Source organism: Heliconius melpomene, chromosome 20, assembly GCF_056956725.1.
Source record: "Heliconius melpomene rosina isolate 202511_hmr_F chromosome 20, ASM5695672v1, whole genome shotgun sequence".
NCBI lineage: Eukaryota > Metazoa > Arthropoda > Insecta > Lepidoptera > Nymphalidae > Heliconius > Heliconius melpomene.
In genome coordinates this window covers 14253755-14272248 of record NC_140408.1, presented here as the reverse complement: position 1 = coordinate 14272248, position 18494 = coordinate 14253755, and the positions used below count along the sequence as shown (strand labels likewise).

At 31.7% G+C, this 18494-nt stretch overlaps 1 protein-coding gene across 2 annotated transcripts; it reads left to right on the top strand.

Annotated features, from left to right (window-relative positions):
* Nucleotides 1-185: 185 nt before the first annotated feature.
* On the top strand, nt 186-18038 carry Glys (glycogen [starch] synthase). 2 transcript variants are annotated; one of them, XM_085205227.1, is made up of 20 exons: nt 190-359; nt 5763-5907; nt 7114-7191; nt 7773-7879; nt 8340-8531; nt 8828-8922; nt 9149-9251; nt 9539-9647; nt 9922-10075; nt 10401-10521; nt 10932-11098; nt 11789-11903; nt 12323-12400; nt 12705-12879; nt 13238-13367; nt 13608-13689; nt 14094-14226; nt 14522-14850; nt 15559-15661; nt 16258-16430. In XM_085205227.1, the coding sequence occupies exons 2-19, from the start codon at nt 5769-5771 to the stop codon at nt 15610-15612; spliced, it is 2361 nt and encodes a 786-aa protein (XP_085061353.1). In that variant the 5' UTR covers nt 190-359; nt 5763-5768; the 3' UTR covers nt 15613-15661; nt 16258-16430. The 2 variants fall into 2 exon arrangements, with proteins under 2 accessions (XP_085061354.1, XP_085061353.1); XM_085205228.1 differs by lacking the exon at nt 14522-14850 and having other exon boundaries at nt 186-359; nt 16258-18038.
* The last annotated feature ends 456 nt before the right edge of the window (nt 18039-18494 follow it).

Genomic DNA, 18494 nt, shown 5'->3' with positions numbered 1-18494 from the left:
ATTTTTATCATTATCTAATACAAATTATAGTTTCATTTAATTAAAATTCTAAATGAAATTATTTAATAAACAAGAATATAATATATAAAAATAATAAGATAAATATGGCAACACAATATCTGTCACTTGAAGGTGACCTTCAAACCAAACTAGTTTGACGTTTCGTAACCCACTAAAACTCAAAAGTTATTTTCATTTGAATTACCTACCCGCTACGACATGTTATTTGCTAATAAAACAATTTAAAACACAATATAAAACTAAAACAGTGCTACAAGACTATTTAGCCACGTGTTTTGTGAATTTCTTGTGAATATTTAAATAATTCAGGCACTTTTGTTACAACTTTCTTTTAATCGGTAAGTTTACTTTTAATTTACTATCGGCGGCGTGGTTTAAAAATAGTTACTATGCTACGTCTAGCTTATAAATATTGTATGTTTCTTTTAAATTATAATATGATATGTATATGTCGCACGCAACCGGTAACATTTAATATATTGATATGAAATTTGCATTTAAATTATATTATGGTTAATTTAAATTTAGTAAACTTATTTTTGTACGCTCCACTACACATTAATTATTTTTAAACAAATTTAATTTAAAAAAATATATTTAGAAATAATACTTTTATTTTTTAATTAATGCTTTTAATGGTATGATTAAGAGTTATGGATTAATACAATAAAATGTTACCAATAATTTTTATTTAAAAATTGCACAGTAAATATTTACAATAAAATTATATATATCCTATATATGGATAGACACAGACACAGGATACATATAATTATATGTATCCTGCACACAGCAAGGTAGGCAGAGGGAACCTCATGTTAAGACACTCCGTTCCCCACTTTCTGCCGAATCATTCTCATTATAAAATTGTAACTAAAACAAATCTAAGTCAATAAAAAAAGGTACAGTAAAAAAACAAGTCAATGTATGCCTATATGTTACTATTATCACTTTATCTATGTAATGAATGTCAAGGGAATGTTATCTTTCATATCACATAATATATTTTTGTTTGGTTTTTTAGATTACTATAATAGTAATGTATTAAAATTGAAATAACATATTTTAATTGATGTTATAAATTGGATAAAATAAAAAAAATGGTCAAGTGTGAGTTGAAGAGTCTATGAGAAATATAATGTATAAAAATTTGATAAAGTTAATTTTTTTTAAGGAACTGGAAACTTGTGGATTTGATATTAATTTCAGCTTAGCACTGCCTCATGTTCTTCTTAAAAGAGCATTTTGACAGGGAAGGGAAAAGGGATTATTATTTTGCAACATGAAACTGAATAATTTTTTTTCAAGCAAGTGTATCATCAAGTTGCTTTTCAAATTTAATTAAAAGCTAAAACAAATTTATTAAGATAACCAGCTAAGATTAAGTTGGACTGAACTAACTGACTGAACATGAATCCTATAATGATTACTGCCACTCTCATTATATTATTTTTGATATACTGTTTTTAACTGATTGCAAGCTGAAGGAGAAATTATCCATTTATATTAAACCATGAAATCAATTTTGTTTAAACCTATATTAGTTTTCATTGAAAGCTGTAATCCCAATACACAATTTTCCCTTCTGTGGTTCAAAAGTGAGCACACAGGGGATCAACACAGAATGCATTCTTGATTTTTTTCATCACTTAGTTACTTGCATAGTGATACCCTTAATCATTTTACTTTTAAAAAAATATATTATATCATACATTTTGTAGGGGTTCATAAAATAAACTTATCTTTCAATTTTCTACCACACCTCATAAGCTCAAAGTAGAGTGACTGTGATATAATGACTAACAAAATTATAGGTGTTCCCTTTTTTGCCGTTTGTGTATGGAACAAAAATTTAAAATAAGCCCACGAACATGGTAATATAGATTTCTTAGTAACTAAAATTTTAGATACAAATAAAACTTTTACATTACTTTAAAATTATGATGTAATTCATCTTTAATTTAAATATTATCTGCAATACTATGAAATGTCTTTTTTTTTAAATGTGTTTTGGCCTCATATAGTGTTCTCCAGGGAAGGCCGAGGAAACCTAATGTTAAGACCTATCACTCTCTAAATAATGCTTGAATTTGGAGCCTTGTATTGCCAGAGTGGAGAAATGACATAATTCATTCCCCCAAGTGGATATTGAACTCACAACAATTGCATTTATAGTCCGACACTGTCCTGACAGTCTATAAGATGTGTAAGACGTTGGTTACACGCTCATTCTGACGTCAGTCACAGGTTCCCTCTGCCTATCTTGCTATGTGTGGAATACAGTGTGAAGCTGAAAAAGAAATATTCAATTACTTTTGCTATTAAAGCTAAGCTTAAAATTTTGATATAATTATCTCTAGGTATGTTATTTTCAAGGTCTTTGTGTATTTTGTTTCTCGATGAGTGGTGGAACTGAACGCCGCGCAACGAAAAAATTTATCTAAAATAAAGCCGTAGCGTAGTAAAGTAGCCGTAGTAGTTTCAAACTATAATTAGTTGTCATAACAACAACTATTTTCCGTAAAAGATTAATTAAATTAGTACAAATTATGTATAATTCAGTACATATGTATCTCGTAAGTCGCGTATCGTATCAATATGTGTTATCATTTCATTGACTTTACGTTAGTCGCCATTGACCTGTTGAGAAACATTTAATAAACTATTTTTAATGAATCAGTTTCACGCTTTACTTTATTTTTTTACATTGTCCAGGGCTAACGTTTTATTAGTAAAGTTTCTGGACTGGTTGTTTTAGTCAGTCAATAACGGAAGAAAAAAATATATTGAAATATTTAGAAACACATATAATATACAGGATTTATGTGCAGTTCTATAATCGCTGGTATAATAGATATAATAGGACCTGGTCTTAGAAATCGGATAGCCACGTGTGGTTCGTCCCCAGATATTATTATTCTAATAATAACTAACCGGTTACTTCGTTTTTAAATAAAAATACCCATCTACATTATATATACGTCCAGCGAGCGACGATCATGTTGAAGGGATTGTTTGTTTGGACGCGCTAATCTCAGGAACTACCGGTTAGAATTTAAGAAATCTTTTTGTGTTTTGCTAAAGTTACTTCACGTCAATATCAGTTCAACGTAAACCTAGATACTTGGGTGTTAGTTACTCAGAGTTACTTCCCGCACTGAGAAGCTATTTCCTTTTGACCATGCGGACGAAGCTGCTGTTAAAAGATAGATAAGATAAAATAAATTACCTTATCTATCTTTTAATACGAACGTCACAAATCTTTTGGAATAGAACCCTGTACGTTACGGGCCGCTACGATTTTAGTAAGCGTTGGTGTCAAACTGAATACTTTATTTGAAGTATAATATTTACATATTGCAGTGCAATATTGGCAAAATTTTAAATACGCTGAATATTTTTCTAACAAGGTCGCCTAATACGTGACTCTGTGACAAAATATTCTTTCGATTATATTATTTAAAAGTAAAAATATTTACGCTGTATCTCGCATAGTAGGGTAGGTAGAGGAAACCTAGTGTTAAGATACTCCTTTTCTCCACTTGATACCAATTTCCCCCTCTAGGCTTTGATACTAATATTATAAAGCCAAATAATTTATATTGACATAACTTTTTTGATTTATGAACCGATTTAAATAAAACAAACACTAAATATTTAAACAAACACTAAAGAGTACTGTCGTGGCGCAGTGGCACTAGGGTGGTGTGACTGTAAATGCGACTAGTTGTGGGTTCGATCTCCATACGGGAAGTCGTTGTTGCTATTTATCCCACAATGCCTCCAGAAGTCGGCAGAAAATGGAGAACGGAGAGAACATCGATCGAAGAACAGAGTTGTAGTGCGGGATAGTGAGGCCAAACATAACTCACAGACAAACCGACAAAAAGATATGAGTCATTGGTTACTTTGTCGAGTCCTCTTATTATATTACTATTTACATAATGTTTGTTGCACATTCATCATTTCGAGCGGCGCGAGATCTGGACGGACGCCAGTGAACTTGACGTTGCTCTTTGACGTTTTGTTATAAATAATTTTGGGGGCAACGCGTTTTTATGTTTCGTATGTTTTGTGGACATTATTTTTATATATATTTATATCAGCTTCAGGCTATATCCCGCTTATACCAGAGTAGTCAGGGGGAACCTAGTGTTAAGATACTCTGATCCCCATTTATTGTCGAATTTTTCAAAGCAATGCGTGTTGAATGGCGGAACTCTACGCCGCATTTGACTTGACTTTGCACCAGAGCGAGGAAATTATAATATTTATAAATAGATTGATAGAAAACACGAGAACCCTACTGAGGACATATGTTGAAAGAATTAACTTATCAACTGTAACATATATATATATATATAGCCATCCTCAATGCATGGACTATCCCACACAGAAATAATTGTCCCATTATAATTTAGAACCCTTAGTTCCCGAGGTTACAACGTTGGTTCTATAGTCAGTATCTATAGTATATATAATCAGCACTAATTGTGAACCTATCGTTTCAGGTTCCTCGCTATCTCAGATCGTAAAATATTGTTTATAACACTATTTATGTATGTATGTGTGTTTGTATGACGCGTCCAGTGCCAAGTTGCGTAAGGATGACGTCTTGGATTGACTTTTATTAGATAGTTGTGATATCTTTGGAGGTGTGGCGCATTTACCTTTTATTTATAACTAGTGGACCCGGACGCGGCTACGCCTGCTTCAACTATAAGAATATTTTCACCTCGGTCATACTCACACTATGCCGCCGAATAATTTGCATGTCAAATTAGAAAGTATTTTAATTTATTAGTATATATGTGCAATGTAATGTTATATAGCCTATAGCACTTCTGAAGAATGCAGCTTTTATACAAAACAAAAACAAAGTAAATCGGACCAGTAGATCCAGAGATCTTAGCGTTCAAACAAACAAACTCTTCCGCTTTATAATATTAGTATAGATAACTAGCGGTCATATAAGTACGATTAAACTATAGAACATATAGTTTTTGCGTGAAAGAGGAACAAACACGTCTTTTTCGTCTTCAAAAAGTTTCACGCCTATACTTAGAACTATCGGCCTTCGCGCGAATTCTTCCGTTTGTACTATAAATTAGGGTGTAAGTATTTGAGAGTTTTTTAAAATTATTTTAGTATGGTTATCTACTGTATGCACTAAATAAATCGTAATTAAGTAATTTGGGAATTTTTTTGATTATGGTCGCAAAAATTATCGTATTTAAATTAGAAAAATGTTTAGTTATTTCGTATCTGACTAGGTAAGCGGTAAGTTCAGCATGCAGTTTTCACTATTGGAAACTGGCAATCTCTGAAGGGGATCTACTTTAGGATATGAGCACCTAATACTAATAGTATTTTCTATTTTAGGATATAAGTAAGTAGGCCCTACTAAATCGGGATATTTTTTTAATACATTTTAATATATTATCATACTAGATTCAGACTATTTAGGCTTATAAGTGTTTCTTATTTAGGTTTATATTCAAAGTACTGAACTCTGTTAATATTGAGGCACAAGTATGTGACTGTAACGCGACTTTTTGTGGGTTCGATCCCCGCTCGAGGAAATGAAATATTTATTAAATGATTTTTACATTTTCTTCGTTCTGGTTTCCAAGCAAAGCGCGGCGTTCAGTTCCGCCACTCAACACGCAATGCCTCCAAAGTGCTATTCACAATACTCTGGTCTATTTTATAATTTATTTAGTTCTCTTGTTAACTTTCAGGTAGATATGTCTCGCGACAGATCATCGAGGCGGTTCTACCGCGCCGAGTCGACCCACGACCTGCTGTCCTACATGGACAAGGGGCAGGCGGCGTGCGAGGAGAACCGGTGGACCTTTGAAACAGCATGGGAAGCAGCTAATAAAGGTAAAAAAATATTTTTGTAATTCAATACATTCCTATCGCAGTCGCACAGTGTGTGGACTGTGAACGCGACGATTGTGGGTTCGATTCCCATTCTGAGTAATGAATTATTTAGTTTGTTCATTTTCTCAATCTGGACAAGACAAAGCTCGGCGTTGAGATCTGCCGAATGTCTTGAACATCCTGAAAGCAGGGAACGGAGTATTTTCACAGCAGGTTGCTTGCCCTTTGCCTTATCCCGCTATATGTGGGATACAACGTGTAAAAAAAAGGAATACATTCTAAAAGCATCCATCGTAGACACTATGTCTAGTATTTTAGCTTCCAGACTTGTTCCACACAAAGGCATTGTGTGTAATCAGAGCATACGGGTGTAACAGGATGGACTGGTTTACGTGTCTTACATGTGCGGCTAGAGAAATGTTACTTGTGTTGAGATTTTTTTTATTTTTAGTTCAGTGTCAAGTTCCCTTCTCCGCTAGTGGCATAAATATCATAAAATAACCATACCTTAAATATCGTTTATCTCATACTAGAGGCCCTCCCGCGGCTTTGCCTGCGTGAACTACGTTATTATTAATTTCTGTCTCCATGAGTACCTACGTCCTATAAGTGACGTGCATGCAAAATTTGAGACTTCTAGCATTTCTAGTAACGAAGTTTCATACAAACTTTCAACTCCAAACACAACCCCTTAGAAGTCGAATATTGCAAATTCCCGTCTTAACGAGCACCTACGTCCTATAAGTAACTCCTATGCAAAATTTGAGATTCCTAGCACATGTAGTTTCTGAGATTTCGTGATGAGTGAGTGATCTTTCGATTTTATATATATAGATGTATATGACACACGTTCGTTAGAGCCCAGAGCTTTGTTAATACTAAAATATTTGCTATAAATTGCATTGATATTGATATTTTTATATATAAAATATATATGAAACACATTGACCAGCTATTCATTGTTCGTTGGCTATGACATTTATACATTTATACTATAATAAAACATTTCAGCGGAAACTGGTTAGCGGATCTGTTTTGGTTAGGTAGGTTCCTCTGTCTACCCTCCTATGTCCGAGACACAACGTGAAGCTAATTAAAACAAACATTTAAAAAAAACTATTGGAATCAGTAGTTTCTGAGCGTTGTGCGTTCAAACAAACTCTTCAGCTTTATTATATTAATGTAGATATTTCTTTTTTGTTTCAGTCGGCGGTATTTACACAGTGATACGGTCCAAAGCGTACGTGTCTACTGAGGAAATGGGGGAAAATTACTGCTTGTTAGGTAAATTACTTAATGTCGTTAATCAAAGATATAATTATGGCAGAAGTACAAACGTGTGATTGGATTGGAGTGCGATAGGTTGTAGGTTCAATTCGCAGTCGAAGAAATGAAATATTTAATATTTTCATTTCCTCGCTCTAGTAAAGCAAACATGTCGCAGTTAAAATATTTTGGTATTAGAGTGAAATATTTTTTATAGTTTTACTATCTTTAAAATTGTTTTTTTTGGAAATCAAGTAATTTATTAACCAACTTGAAAAAGGACATGCTAAAATATACTATCTGATTCAAAATATATTTTAATATACTATCTGGTTCAAACGCATGTCCTATAATTACTATAATACTATAATGTAATAAATTACTTGATTTCCAAAAAAAAAAACAACTTTAAAGAATAAATATTTGCTTTGTTTCTTCTTATATAAATTTAATCAAAATAGATGAAAAAAAAAAAAAAAAGATATTTAAGATATGGACAATTTTTCATACATAATAGTTGGGTTTGCAGTAGATACTTTATATTGTATAGATCTTGAAGTCAGTTCTTTTTTTTTAAGTATATATTTTTTCTTCCACAGGTCCATACAAAGAACACTGTGCTCGCACTGAAGTTGAGGAAGCGGACTTCCCACCCAACTCCCCACTCACAACCGCCGTCAATGCTATGCGAAGTCAGGGTTATAAAGTGAGTTATAATAAATATTATAGAAACTCATACACTTACCCACTCCTTTGATTGTTTAAAATTTTAAAATCTTTGAAATAATAATAATAATAATAGTATGGTATGTGAGGCCGGCGTGGCACAAGCGTATGACTGTAGACGCGACGGCTGTGCGTATGATTCCTATTAGAGGAAATTTTCGAAAAAATATAAAAATTCTAAGAATTTTTGGAAAGTGGGGGTCTTAACACTAACTTAACCTAAAGTGTTATAGTGGGATTCAGCGTGACGCTAAAAAACAAAATGACATGGAAAAAAAAAGCGTACAGAGCAAATGTCTAGAGTTTAATGGATTAATGGTTCTGCTTTATTAGATAGAACCATTTAGTATTGGGTATAATCCCGTCACTATGTTTGTGTCCAGAACTTTGGTTCTAGCTTAGTGACCGGTCACTAAACTCTCTTACCCTCCGTATTCCAGCTGCACACAGGCACGTGGCTAGTGGACGGCAACCCTCAAATTATCCTGTTCGACATCAGCTCGGCCGCGTGGCAGATGGACAGCTATAAGCAGCAGCTGTGGGACACCACCTCTATAGGAATACCACATTTGGATGTTGAGGCCAATGACGCGGTTATATTAGGATTTATGGTGGCGCAGTTTATTACAGAGGTTAGTTGGGGCTCGATTTTTTAATGTTGATTTGTTGTTTAATCAGTCTATTACTACTGTATATGTAAATATGGTCAGTCATTAACGAAATAAAAAAATATTGTCTGTATTGTATACTGTCTATTTAAAAAAATATATATCCAAAAATTTTACTTTTTTTATTACATTACAGATATTTTAAGGATAATTAATTATAAGTACAGACATAAAACTTTGAGATATAGATTTTATATTTAACAGTTCTAATCATATTATAAGTATTTTTATGTCTGTTTTTCTTTTTCTTCTTAATTTAGTTCCGTAAAGCAGCAGAAAATTACAGTGATACGCCACCGCGTGTAGTGGCTCATTTTCATGAATGGCAAGCGGGTATAGGTCTTATTGTTTTACGGTAAGTTCTTTTTATTTAAAAAAAAAATACCTTTGTGATTGATTTTGTTAATTTTTTGAATTTCAAATGGAAACGGAAGGCTTTTACAATTACGCATAGCGTTCGCAACTGTGCCGCGATTTTTTTTAATATATATTTTTTAAATTCACTGTTATATTTTTTTTTACCTAATTCCAATTTCCATTTTACACTTTAAAATATTATATAATATTTTTTTTCTTTTTAGAGTACGTCACGTTGACGTAGCAACAGTGTTTACAACTCACGCAACTTTATTGGGAAGATATTTGTGTGCTGGCAACACTGATTTCTATAATAATTTGGATAAGGTAATATTAGTAATAGAATATCAAATACATATACCAGAAAATTATTTAGTCAGAATCTGTCGTGACGCAGTAGTAGTCTATGTTTGTATATGCGATGACTGTGCAAAATTTCATGTTATGAGTTTTTCTGACTTTTGTTTATTTTCCTCCGAATGAACATTGCGAAATGTTCCGGAAACCTAACTTCAGGGCGGTTACAACACATCGGCCGGCCTATAGGTAGAATATTTTTATAATTAACTGTTACACACTGTTAAAGTCCTCTACATATATCTATCTCGCTCTAGTTCTCAGTTGACGAGGAAGCGGGAAAGAGGCAGATATACCACCGCTACTGCATGGAGCGTGCGGCCGCGCACATGACGCACGTGTTTACCACCGTCTCTGATATCACTGGTGAGTTATCAGTTTTATAGCTTCACGCTGTATCCCGCATATAGTGGGGTAGGCACATGGTACCGAGTGTTAGGATCTGTGCTTGACACACCGCGCGATTAAGAGGCATTGTGTGTGGAATTCTTCTCGGAACTCTTCGCCGCACTTTTGACTTACGAGAGTGGGACTTGGTGAGAACGTATGAAAATATCGAATTGAAAAGGTATAAACAGTATTTTACTTTCTCAAGTGTGAGATAACAGTTTAAAAATTAAGGATATATATTTTTTTGCAGGATACGAAGCAGAACATCTACTCAAAAGGAAACCAGATTTTATTACACCGAATGGATTGAACGTAAAGAAGTTTTCGGCTTTGCACGAGTTTCAGAATTTACACGCGTTAGCTAAAGATAAAATAAATGAATTCGCGAGAGGACATTTTTATGGGTGAGTATAGTTTTATGTATTATAAAAAAACAAGAAAGGCCGTCGTGGTGCAGTGGCCCAACATCTCATATAAACACACAGCACGACGGTTGTGCCTTCGATTCCCACACAGAGAAATGAATTATTTTTATTCCGCTGTGTTTTATATTTTTTTTGGTAAATAAAAAAAGCGTAGCGTTGACCTCCACCACTTAATACAAATACGTTTTTTTGGGATTTTTTTTTACCAAAAATTTTTACTTATTAAAATTCACATTTATAAAAATGTCCCCATGTTTGAACCCCTAACCTCTATCCATAATATTATAATTTTTATATTTTTCAGCCATTTCAATTTCGACCTAGACAAAACATTGTATTTCTTTATCGCTGGTCGATACGAGTTCGGTAATAAAGGAGCCGACATATTTATAGAAGCCTTGGCAAGATTGAACCATTATTTGAAGGTATATCTTTAATTTATTATGCTTATTATTATTAACTAGGGGACGCGCGCAGCTTCGCCTACTTATTTGCACCTTTAGGGTCGAATTCTAATAAACCATGAAACACATGTTCAATTAAATATTTTTAAGAGTCTAAATGATTCATAAATTTTGTAATTCGATGTATTTTTAGTTACGCATTTCTCAGAAACTAAATATCATATCGAGATAATATCATCAGTTTTTGATTTAAATTATGTATATTCCAAGGGCAATAGTCTAAGCTTTATCAAAATCATTTCAGAAGTTATTATAATATCCACGTATTTATACCTCGGTAATAGATTTTTTATTATATAGTATGTATGTTAAATCTATTTACAAACAATCACAAACAAACATATAATAAATATATATTTTCTTGTCAACAGTCATCCGGCTCAGAAATGACTGTAGTAGCTTTCCTTATATTCCCTGCGAAAACTAATAATTTCAACGTTGAAAGTCTTCGAGGCCACGCCGTCACTAAAGCCCTGAGAGACACCATACACGATGTGCAACAGGAGATTGGAAAACGCCTGTATGACATATGTTTGAGGTGAGTAGTGTCATAACACGTCATGTTAAACTTGGTGACATGTAAGAATTAATGAATTAAATTTAAAATATTGTTTGTTCAAATAATGCAATTGTAAACATTTTTGGATTAACTTTTTGCCACCTACCAGTTTAAAAGGTAGTTTTGCAGAGAAGAGCCGGCAACAGATTCAACAGTTGTTCTTCATTATATGTTTTATTTCACGTGTCACGTTTATTTCACGCTCTTCTTTCCGCACATACCAAGATAGGCAGAGATAACATGATAACCTAATTGTTAAGGCATTGTGTGTTGTTGTCCAGAGGAAAAATTAAAATATTAAATAATTCATTCCCCTGAATGATATTTGAACCCACGATCATCGTGTTTACAATGGCACGTATCTGCGTCTGCACCATTATGGTATCTACATTTATATTATATCCTGCTGATGAGTCTAAAACGTTGTCATCGGTTCTTTTCACTATAAAATTTTATAATTTAAAGAGAGTTATGGTGATGTAATATTTCTACAAAATACACCACGATAATAATTAAAAAGTATTTAAAAATTACAATTTTATTGTTTAATACAATGCTACCTTGTAGTCATTAAAATCTAGAGAATTTTTTTGGACACCAGACTATTCTGGGGTGGGCACGACACATTTACCTACGTGGGCCTATTCTATAAATATCAAATAATTCCAGAGGTCACCTCCCCGACGCCTCAGACCTCCTCCACAAAGACGACACGGTGCGTCTAAAGAGATGTATATACGCGTTACAGAGGGACGGACTGCCGCCTATTACTACACACAACGTGGTAAGTATACAACACTAGCTTTTAACTGGGTCCTCGAGGAGGTGCATGAAGTAACCCTGACTGCAGGTAGTGGGTTACATCGACTCAGTACTTGAGGCCAGTCAACCGCAGCGACAGAAGCGTGCGAATGTAGACGCGACAGGTTGTGGATTCATTTCCCACTTGGGGAATTAAATATTTAATTATATATTTATATTCATTCGCTGTAACGTCGAGGCAAAGCGCGGCGTTGAGTTCCGCCACTCAACATTCACTGCCTCCAGATTGCGGCGAACTAAATTTGCTGTCAATTATGCTACATGCGTCACCATGGCGTGAATAATAATGTGTAACGGAGTGCTACACTAGGTTTCCTCTCCCGACAATACTGTATACGGAATGAAGCGTAAAACAAAAAAATACCTCCTTCTTTTCTACAGGTGGACGATTGGACCGATCCAGTTTTGACTTCAATACGTCGCTGTCAATTATTTAACACAGTCAACGACAAAGTAAAGGTACGTGCTTTTTGATTAAGTATTTTTGAAATATATAGATTGAGGTTTGCTTGCACCATAAATATTTATGGCTTTTTTAAAAAAACAAAAACATTCAAATAAATAGCTATTGTAAATCGTTGGCAAGATTTTAAATTTAACCGATGATTTCTTTGAAAACCAAGAAAATTTGTTGTTAAGAACTTTCGGCAAAATTTAAAAGATTATTTATTTGATTATAAGTTAAAAGTGTCAATAACATTCGATATAATTTAAAAAAAAATGTTTCTGCTCTAAAAACGTAGTGACATATCTCTGTTTCCAGGTAATATTCCACCCAGAGTTCCTAACATCCACGAATCCTCTGTTCGGCCTCGACTACGAGGAGTTCGTCAGGGGTTGCCACTTGGGGGTGTTCCCCTCATACTACGAGCCGTGGGGGTACACGCCCGCTGAATGCACGGTCATGGGGATACCGAGTGTCACTACTAATTTGTCTGGTAAGTGACTTTAGTGATTGATATCTTCTTATGTTTGGGTAGACATTTTGATTACGCATTTAATTAATAGATTAAATTACATGTCGTATGTTTATAAATGTTGTTTTTTAGCTTCACGTTGTATCTCCTGCACACAGGAAGGTAGGAAAAATTAATATGGGAACCTAGTGTTGATAATGACACTTCTGTTCCCATTAAATACTTCTGCTCCTCACTTTCTGCCGAATTCTCTGGGCTTTGCGTATTGAGTGGCAGAACTCAAAAGTTTGTCAAACGAGAAATGAAAATAATAATTATAAGATTGTGTGCTATACTAATTTAGTCAATCTTTTTATTATAATACTGCTAATATCACCAGGTTTCGGCTGTTTTATGCAAGAGCACATAGCTGACCCCATGTCCTACGGCATTTATGTAGTGGATCGTCGGTACATATCCCTAGAGGGTTCTGTGCAACAACTGGCCCAGTATATGTTTGATTTTACTAAGTAAGCCTCTTTTTATTTTTAATTGTTAATGCTTTTAAAATTTTAAAGCCTAGTATTAAGCCCCTCTTTCTTCCCGTCCAATTTTCGAAACATTTAGTTTTGAGTGGCGGAAGTTAAAGCCGCATTTTGCCTTGAGAGAGAACATGAAAATAATTTACTCTAAACCGCTCTTTTATTTCCTATTTTATCACAATATATATCACATGTATATTTTATCATAATATTTATGGTATTTTATAGATTAACACGTAGACAACGTATCATCCAAAGAAATAGAACTGAGAGATTGTCAGATTTAATGGATTGGAGGAATTTAGGCATTGTGAGTTTAATTTACTTTTTTATTGAAAAAACCGAATACTACTACCAAGTTGTTTATTATTGTATTATAGATTTAATGTTGATTGTTTATTGACGTAACTCAACGACGCACTTTGCCTTACAACATTTTTAATAGTTGTATCATGAATAATTTGCTAGTGTGGAAAATCATAACTGATATCCATCATCGTTTTAATGACTGATTTAAATATATTTTAATAGCCTGGTCGTAGTAGATATACATATAGAAAAAAAGGATACATAGAGTTATACATTGTTGCAGTTTGAAATTATTTAATATTAGTTTGGAAACATATAATAAATAAATACTAAAAATCACGGAAAATATAACAAAAAAATATTATAAAATGTTATTTCTTTATTTTAAATATTACTTTTTTTCAGTACTACCGTCAAGCAAGAGCCCAAGCGTTGAAAATTGTATATCCGGACTATGTAGACCATATGGATCGGGAGTTGGGCAAAAGATTCAATTACCCGAGACCTATATCTGAGCCACCAAGCCCTACGCATTCTAGTAAGTTCTAAATAACAATATGTTTTAGTATCTTCTTTACGCTGTGTCCCGTATATAGCAAGATAAACAGAGCGAGTTTAATGATAATTTTATCACATATTTGTAACCAAACATAGTGTTACATAGTTAAAAAGTTATTTATACACTTGTATGGAATTGAATTGTAATAAGTTGTGTTGTAGGGTAGTGCCTTGACATTAAGTTCTCTCTGCCTTTAGTGGGAAAAAGTTTGAAAGTCTAATAAAAAAATAACAGTGGAACATTAAAAATTAGACCAAAAATTTAATTTCTTTAGTGAGAAGAGGTCACCAGGAAATGTCATGGCTAACAGCCTCATACCACAAAGAAATAGAACAACATAAAGAGACAAAAGACGTAGAAATACAAACAGAAATTGATATGAAAAGAAACTCTATTATCAGAAAATCCTTAGAAATACTAGAAATAACGGACTTAGAAAGTGGGAAAGATTTAGAAGTTGCTTTCGAAAAAAATCTAGGATTGACTGAATCGGAACACGAGGATTACCAAACGGCTAATGATTATTTGGAACCGTTGAATGAAGCTGTAACGGAGCAGATTGATCAACTGATAGCTAAGTTGGGCGATTGTGTTGATGAATCGGTTGGTTGGTCGATAGTATGATGAGTGTTTTTTTGGTTGATTTTAAAGTTGTTTTGGGTGGCAACTATTGGCAACAATGTGGTGGTAGTACAAATTGATTTAAGTTTAATTGCAAAATATGGGTTTGTGTAAGAAATTGCGTAAAATTTTTGATATTTCGCCTCACTAGCACTAGTTTGAGATTTATTTCTTTGACACAAATAGAGTAGTTAAGCAAATTTCTTTATTTGTTTTTCTATACTATTAGAGAATGTTTGGTAGCTAGGAGTTTTTAAATATTTTAGAATCACTTAGTTGATTGATTGATTTAAAATCATTTTATAAAACAGAAGAGATACAAAATATTATAAATTGGTGGATATAAACATTGATTGTATTATAGCACATAAAAAAATATATACGTTATTTGTTTTGTCAAAACAAAATTGCAACAACATGAGAACATGATGAACATCGTCAACAAAAAAATTAATTATTTGAAACAAAAAAATTAATTATTTGAAAATAACATATAAATTGGAATACTTAAAAATAACCAAATATATTCAAAAAATATGTATAATAATATTCAAATAATCACTGTGTTTTTTATATTTTAATTTAATAGTACGTATTATTTGATTTTCACACACCTATTCATGTGATACATATACACAACTTATAATAATAATAAAACATATACATAATAATAAAAAAAATGTCTTCTAGGGGCAACAACTCCAGCAGCGTCCGTCCACGGATCAGAAGACGAAGACGAAGTAGACGAAGAAAAGGAATTAGCTGAACTGAGGATCACAGATGATTAATACAGGTACGGATTATATAATGTTTTTCTATATCACAGATATCTGATAACGCGGCTTCGCCTGCTTAAATCTATGGTTATACCATTGTAGCTAAATTATAGAAAATCCTTACATAAATTGTAGCTGTCGTATTAGAGCCAATATTATTATATAGTTTTACCCTTATTAGCCTGTATTATGGTATAGTTTTATCTAAATACGTTCAGTAGTTTTTGCGTGAAGTCGAACATACATTCATCTTCACCTACTTTCACATCTGTATGTATAAAAGGATATCTCACTGACTGAGGTAAGACTCACGCACAGCCGTAACCGCTGTGCGTAGAAACGTGAAGTTTGGATAGATGTTTGTTTTCGTAATCTAGACATTAACTAAGAAGGAATTTTGAAAAAATTTAACCCTAAAGGGATGAAATAAGGGTTGAAAGTTTATATAGATTTTTTTAAATCGACACCGATTTTTATAAAATTCATACTCTTAAATATATTTCGTTGAACACGTGTTTCATGGTTTATTAGAATACTAGTTGTATTCATGATGACATAAGAATGTCTAAGTAACATTTAAGATTTTTTTATTGTTTTTGTTTTTTTGTTACAGATGAGTGTATGTATGAATATATGAAGTATCACATATTATATATTACAAATACACTATAATTCCCCTGCCAATTTTAAAATTATATTTTATTCAATTTAATTTCTTATATTAGGTAATAGTCAGAATTTTTAAATGTTTCGAATTTATAAAAAATAATAAACAGATAACAAAAATATATACTTATTTATTTTTTATTATCGGTTTATTAATTAACTATGATATTTTAAAGAAACGAAAGTTCTTTTATTTGTTTTATTTTTATTTTGGATGTACAAAATATTATCACAGATAATAAATAACTATTACATATCTGTATGCACATGTTTTTGCGTCACACATAAAAAAAAACATGAATACAATTATTTATTAATTAATATCTACTACTTCTTCACTTTTTTTTATTTAAGAGTAGTACTTTTTGTACTGAAATGAAGATATTTCATATTTTTTTAAATACTTTTTTTATATTTATATGCATTTCTATTTTTTTTTCATATATATTTTTTTTATTTGAATTTCTTATTTGAAAAAAGTCTCATTTTATATTTTATAATAACATATAAATGTCTTCCTTTCTATTTATAATGTAAATATTTCTAAATCAATTTTTACTTCAAACAAACTTAGCATCTTGTCATGTATTTGTATATGTTTTTTTCTTAAAATTTTTAAATACTTTTATTCTATCTGTGCAGCTAAAATAAGTTTTTACTCTGTACTAAAAAATAATTTTTAAATATATTTTTTTGTCTGTTTGTATATAACAACTTGTTTTTTTTTTATTGAAAATATATTAAGGCAGCTCAATATTATAAATTATATTAGTAATAATGTTTTCTATTATTAATAACAAATACATTTATAAAGGTGTGTAATTAACTATTTTTAAATAATATTTACAAATTCAGTTCCTATTTGAAACTTTAAATAAAGAGAACTATATTTTTTACTGAGATTTTTTATTTTTTTGCATCTAAATAATAATTATATGCAGTTTTTCTTAAACATATATATATTGATTGAAATAATTTAAATCTAAATCCTAGTTATTTTAGAATTATTAACTTAATCTGTATATTTTGTTTGTTTTTTCGCTATATAAATAGATATTTATTTATTTAATATGTTATAATAAATAGCAATAACTAATTACTGCCATTTAAAGTGAAAATTAAATTAATTGATTAAAGCAGCTATTTTGTTAAATTGGATCTTGAATATATAATAACAATAGATAATATTTTTAGAAATATTCATAAAGATAAGCAATACTTCTATTTGGATAGTTAAGTATATAAAAAAACGGTTTTTAATATCGTACAGTTACATATAAACTAAAATAATTATAAAATATATAGAAAGATAAAGATTTTATATCTTGTTCTTTCCTGTCTTATATATATATATACTCGTATATACGAGTACATATTATATTAATTATAATTTATTAGAAAGCTTTTAGAGCCATTAACAAAAAATAATAGTTTATTATTAATTGTACCATTTAATATGAATAAGTTGATAAGTTTTTTAATATTAATGTTTAATTGGAGTAAATAATCCGAGTTGTTAGCTTAAAAACATGTTTTACTCATTTTAAAAAATAAAACTGAAATGGCAACTCAATAAAACGTCAACTTATTCATACCCTAGATTAAATATAAAAAAGGTAAACTTTTTTTATTAAAATAGTTTTTTATTATCTGTATTGGATATATTTGAACTATATCGTGCCATAATATAATTTTTATTAGCATAGTTAATAAATGTGTTCAAATTTCTGTATTATGTTTTATTTTGAATATTACACGATAGAAAAACTATTTGTGCTTAGTATTGATATTAATCATTATGAAAGAGGTCAGTAGAGGCGCGTGACTGTAAACGCGACAGGTTGTAAGTTCAATTCTCCTTTGAGGAAATTGCTCTGGAAACAAGGCAAATCGCGATATTGAGTTCCGCCACTCAACACGCAATGCCTCCAGAATTTGTTGTTTTCGCTTCCGATGTAAGCTTGGATTTTTTAAACTGCGCAAAGGATTTTAAATGTGGTTTTACTAACTAATAGGCAGTGTGATTCAGGAGGAAAGTTTTTATGTTTAATACATCAAATAAGGAGTATCAAAGATTTTGTCTTTGAAGTTTGAGTGACAATCGGATATTAATATTGTCACACTAAAAAACGAGTTAGTTTACAATTGTATGGTACACGATGACAAAGCCATGAGCGGTACTCC